Genomic DNA, 6,423 nt, shown 5'->3' with positions numbered 1-6,423 from the left:
CACACACACACACAGACACACACCAGGTCAGTGAGGGTCTCCAGGCGGCGGCACTGGATCCACGCACTGGTTGCACTTGCGCGGCAGAGCGTATCCCTGCAGGCCCGGCGGCAGCTGGATGTTGTTGATCAAGGCTCTGCAGCCGCGACACTGAAGGCAGATCCTCGTGGCTTTAGCTTTGACCGCCGTCGCCGAGATGATGATGCCGTGAATCTTCACCATACGAGACACTTGCTCCGACTGTGGAGGAAGAACGTTGGTCTAGAGTCACTTCATTTGTATCTATTTATACTATATTGTTTAGGAATTACACGTAAATATTCACAAGTTTGTTCATTTTTGTGTTTGCAATTGCAATATGTTTGCAATACAACTTCCAGCCTCTAGATGGCAGCAGTCGTTACATCCTCAGCAGCTAAAGTAAGAATGATGACTGAGGACGAGAGGATACAGTGATGACTGAGGACGAGAGGATACAATGTCTGAGGACGAGAGGATACAGGGATGACTGAGGACTAGAGGATACAGAGATGACTGAGGACGAGAGGATACAGAGATGACTGAGGACTAGAGGATACAGAGATGACTGAGGACGAGAGGATACAGAGATGACTGAGGACGAGAGGATACAGTGATGACTGAGGACGAGAGGATACACTGATGACTGAGGACGAGAGGATACAATGTCTGAGGACGAGAGGATACAGGGATGACTGAGGACTAGAGGATACAGAGATGACTGAGGACGAGAGGATACAGAGATGACTGAGGACTAGAGGATACAGAGATGACTGAGGACGAGAGGATACAGAGATGACTGAGGACGAGAGGATACAGTGATGACTGAGGACGAGAGGATACACTGATGACTGAGGACGAGAGGATACAGTGATGACTGAGGAAGAGAGGATACAGTGATGACTGAGGACGAGAGGATACACTGATGACTAAGGACGAGAGGATACAGTGATGACTGAGGACGAGAGGATACACTGATGACTGAGGACGAGAGGATACACTGATGACTGAGGACTAGAGGATACACTGATGACTAAGGACGAGAGGATACACTGATGACTAAGGACGAGAGGATACAGTGATGACTGAGGACGAGAGGATACACTGATGACTGAGGACGAGAGGATACAGTGAGTCCAGCAGCTTTTAAAGTTGATGTTTGGACATATTTTGGTGAAACCAATGAAAGCAGTTACGACTTCTTCAAGTACTGCACATATATACTCGTTACTACACTATACATCCTTGTATCGTGACACACGTCGACACACTAACATCTTCACCTTCAGGCCGCGGATGGACGAGTGGTGAGCGTCGCTCCTCAACATGACCTGAACGTCCTCCATGTTCTCTTCCCCGAGAGGTCGAGGTCGAGTGACCTCGTCTGCGACCTCCTTCGCCGCCTCTTCCAGCTGCAACACAAACACACAACAACACAAACACATCGTCACCAGCAGTGGAAACAACAGTTACCATCGTTTAATACAAGTTACTACTGTTACTTTCATAGATCTTTACCTTTAATACAAGTTACTACTGTTACTTTCATAGATCTTTACCTTTAATTCAAGTTACTACTGTTACTTTCATAGATCTTTACCTTTAATACAAGTTACTACTGTTACTTTCATAGATCTTTACCTTTAATACAAGTTACTACTGTTACTCTCATAGATCTTTACCTTTAATACAAGTTACTACTGTTACTCTCATAGATCTTTACCTTTAATACAAGTTACTACTGTTACTTTCATAGATCTTTACCTTTAATACAAGTTACTACTGTTACTTTCATAGATCTTTACCTTTAATACAAGTTACTACTGTTACTTTCATAGATCTTTACCTTTAATACAAGTTACTACTGTTACTTTCATATATCTTTACCTTTAATACAAGTTACTACTGTTACTCTCATAGATCTTTACCTTTAATACAAGTTACTACTGTTACTCTCATAGATCTTTACCTTTAATACAAGTTACTACTGTTACTTTCATAGATCTTTACCTTTAATACAAGTTACTACTGTTACTTTCATAGATCTTTACCTTTAATACAAGTTACTACTGTTACTCTCATAGATCTTTACCTTTAATACAAGTTACTACTGTTACTTTCATAGATCTTTACCTTTAATACAAGTTACTACTGTTACTTTCATAGATCTTTACCTTTAATACAAGTTACTACTGTTACTTTCATAGATCTTTACCTTTAATACAAGTTACTACTGTTACTTTCATAGATCTTTACCTTTAATACAAGTTACTACTGTTACTTTCATAGATCTTTACCTTTAATACAAGTTACTACTGTTACTTTCATAGATCTTTACCTTTAATACAAGTTACTACTGTTACTTTCATAGATCTTTACCTTTAATACAAGTTACTACTGTTACTTTCATAGATCTTTACCTTTAATACAAGTTACTACTGTTACTCTCATAGATCTTTACCTTTAATACAAGTTACTACTGTTACTTTCATAGATCTTTACCTTTAATACAAGTTACTACTGTTACTTTCATAGATCTTTACCTTTAATACAAGTTACTACTGTTACTTTCATAGATCTTTACCTTTAATACAAGTTACTACTGTTACTCTCATAGATCTTTACCTTTAATACAAGTTACTACTGTTACTCTCATAGATCTTTACCTTTAATACAAGTTACTACTGTTACTCTCATAGATCTTTACCTTTAATACAAGTTACTACTGTTACTTTCATAGATCTTTACCTTTAATACAAGTTACTACTGTTACTCTCATAGATCTTTACCTTTAATACAAGTTACTACTGTTACTCTCATAGATCTTTACCTTTAATACAAAATACTACTGTTACTCTCATAGATCTTTACCTTTAAAACAAGTTACTACTGTTACTTTCATAGATCTTTACCTTTAATACAAGTTACTACTGTTACTCTCATAGATCTTTACCTTTAATACAAGTTACTACTGTTACTCTCATAGATCTTTACCTTTAATACAAGTTACTACTGTTACTTTCATAGATCTTTACCTTTAATACAAGTTACTACTGTTACTTTCATAGATCTTTACCTTTAATACAAGTTACTACTGTTACTTTCATAGATCTTTACCTTTAATACAAGTTACTACTGTTACTTTCATAGATCTTTACCTTTAATACAAGTTACTACTGTTACTCTCATAGATCTTTACCTTTAATACAAGTTACTACTGTTACTCTCATAGATCTTTACCTTTAATACAAGTTACTACTGTTACTCTCATAGATCTTTACCTTTAATACAAGTTACTACTGTTACTTTCATAGATCTTTACCTTTAATACAAGTTACTACTGTTACTCTCATAGATCTTTACCTTTAATACAAGTTACTACTGTTACTCTCATAGATCTTTACCTTTAATACAAGTTACTACTGTTACTTTCATAGATCTTTACCTTTAATACAAGTTACTACTGTTACTCTCATAGATCTTTACCTTTAATACAAGTTACTACTGTTACTCTCATAGATCTTTACCTTTAATACAAGTTACTACTGTTACTCTCATAGATCTTTACCTTTAATACAAGTTACTACTGTTACTTTCATAGATCTTTACCTTTAATACAAGTTACTACTGTTACTCTCATAGATCTTTACCTTTAATACAAGTTACTACTGTTACTCTCATAGATCTTTACCTTTAATACAAGTTACTACTGTTACTTTCATAGATCTTTACCTTTAATACAAGTTACTACTGTTACTCTCATAGATCTTTACCTTTAATACAAGTTACTACTGTTACTTTCATAGATCTTTACCTTTAATACAAGTTACTACTGTTACTCTCATAGATCTTTACCTTTAATACAAGTTACTACTGTTACTCTCATAGATCTTTACCTTTAATACAAGTTACTACTGTTACTTTCATAGATCTTTACCTTTAATACAAGTTACTACTGTTACTTTCATAGATCTTTACCTTTAATACAAGTTACTACTGTTACTTTCATAGATCTTTACCTTTAATACAAGTTACTACTGTTACTCTCATAGATCTTTACCTTTAATACAAGTTACTACTGTTACTCTCATAGATCTTTACCTTTAATACAAGTTACTACTGTTACTTTCATAGATCTTTACCTTTAATACAAGTTACTACTGTTACTTTCATAGATCTTTACCTTTAATACAAGTTACTACTGTTACTTTCATAGATCTTTACCTTTAATACAAGTTACTACTGTTACTTTCATAGATCTTTAACTTTAATACAAGTTACTACTGTTACTTTCATAGATCTTTACCTTTAATACAAGTTACTACTGTTACTCTCATAGATCTTTACCTTTAATACAAGTTACTACTGTTACTTTCATAGATCTTTACCTTTAATACAAGTTACTACTGTTACTCTCATAGATCTTTACCTTTAATACAAGTTACTACTGTTACTCTCATAGATCTTTACCTTTAATACAAGTTACTACTGTTACTTTCATAGATCTTTACCTTTAATACAAGTTACTACTGTTACTCTCATAGATCTTTACCTTTAATACAAGTTACTACTGTTACTTTCATAGATCTTTACCTTTAATACAAGTTACTACTGTTACTTTCATAGATCTTTACCTTTAATACAAGTTACTACTGTTACTCTCATAGATCTTTACCTTTAATACAAGTTACTACTGTTACTCTCATAGATCTTTACCTTTAATACAAGTTACTACTGTTACTCTCATAGATCTTTACCTTTAATACAAGTTACTACTGTTACTCTCATAGATCTTTACCTTTAATACAAGTTACTACTGTTACTTTCATAGATCTTTACCTTTAATACAAGTTACTACTGTTACTTTCATAGATCTTTACCTTTAATACAAGTTACTACTGTTACTCTCATAGATCTTTACCGGTCGATGAGTTAAAAACTAACGGGTTGTAACTAAATTCTCACCTGTTTTCTAGTCGATGCTAAATTCTGTGTCGACTAAAATCACATTTGAATTGATAAATGACGTTATTTTGTCCTAATTAAAAACATTTTGATTCGCGTTTTTTTTATTGCTTAACTACACAAGTCCAAATGTAACACAATGATCTCACATTCACTTCAGGTCACTTTACATTTCTATACATACTTTACATATTTTTTCATGCAATACATCAATAATAACTTCTTAACTACACGTTCAAACTGGTTCCAAATGTTTGTTTATCATAAACCACCTCCATGTGATGGTTTAAGTTAGTTTTAAGTTTAAACTGTTATCTTGTTCACATCATTGTCTTTTATTTATTCTTCTGTGAAATATTGTAATTAAAGTTACGATGTTAAACAGTTCAACGTCTCAGATCAAGTTAAGACTCTTTTTTAACCTTTTTATTAAAAGAAAAAGTCAAAAATACGTTGAAACAAGTCAAGAATTACGACTTTTATGCATTTTTTAAATGTATTCACGTCATTTAAAGTCTTACTTTACAGGTTTTATTTAATCTATTTGTGTTACTTTTCAGGCGTGACGTTTTTAATACACATTATACTCAGCTTTAAATATGTTTTTTTAAGTTTTAACAATATCGCGAGAGTTAATGAAACTAGTTTTGTTGTGACTTTTAATTCGGTTTAATAACTTTAGAAATCAAGTAACGACTGCAGTTACTTTGTAATCGGATTACTTAGTAACTGAGGAGACTGTGGTGATGGTTCGAGAGTCTGAAGAGATTTATTTTTATTATTATCAACACTATTAACATTATTATTATCATCATTATTAACATTATTATTATCATCATTATTAACATTATTATTATCATCATTATTAACATTATTATTATCATTATTATCAACATTATTATTATTTTACCAGCGGCAGGTTGTCAGAGGGAAGTTTGTAGAGACAGTCCGACAGATCCTCGTCGAAACTCGCCAGGTCCTCCATCTCCACCTCGACCCAGTACTCGCCCAGAGTGTAGTGTCTCTTCAGCTCGTCTCTGAGGCACAAACAAGGAATTGAACCACAAACTTTGGTTAAAAACTGTTGAAAAAGTTCATTTTTCTACACAAACAGTCTCGTCATTGCCGCCATGACACTTCCCAACCATCAGAGTCCAAAAAGCGGGTCCAAACCTGTATTTGTAGGTGAAGCCGGTTCGATCGGTTCCGACCCTGAACTGTCGCAGGAACTCTCGGAACCGCTTCTTGATCTGGACCCGCTTGTGTCCATCATCGTGCGCGTCTGCGCCGCCGAAGCTGTCGCTGTAGTAGATCCCCGCGTCGTCGAAGCCGGACATGCTGGAGCCTCGGAGGGTGGAAGAACTCTGGTTCTGGTTCTGAAGGTCCGGGTGATCCGGGTCGTCTCAGACGAAGATGCTGTCAGGGAGGTTTCGCGGGAAA

General features: G+C 34.8%; 1 protein-coding gene across 1 annotated transcript in view; it reads right to left on the bottom strand.

Moving 5' to 3' along the window:
* mcm5 (minichromosome maintenance complex component 5) overlaps positions 1–6,416 on the bottom strand; it is a 15,873-nt gene extending 9,457 nt beyond the window's left edge. The window contains exons 1-4 of the mRNA XM_087808977.1: positions 6,157–6,416; positions 5,894–6,020; positions 1,302–1,430; positions 68–240 (exon numbers count right to left, since the gene is read on the bottom strand). Of these exons, the coding sequence (XP_087665103.1) occupies positions 68–240; positions 1,302–1,430; positions 5,894–6,020; positions 6,157–6,320 (593 nt within the window). The 5' untranslated portion in view covers positions 6,321–6,416. The remainder of the gene's footprint in view (positions 1–67; positions 241–1,301; positions 1,431–5,893; positions 6,021–6,156) is intronic.
* Between the last annotated feature and the right edge of the window lie 7 nt (positions 6,417–6,423).

This window comes from Callionymus lyra, chromosome 15 (assembly GCF_982586985.1).
Source record: "Callionymus lyra chromosome 15, fCalLyr1.hap1.1, whole genome shotgun sequence".
Taxonomy (NCBI): Eukaryota; Metazoa; Chordata; class Actinopteri; order Syngnathiformes; family Callionymidae; genus Callionymus; species Callionymus lyra.
The sequence above is the reverse complement of the archived record's forward strand: the minus strand, read 5'-3'. Positions and strand labels throughout refer to the sequence as shown.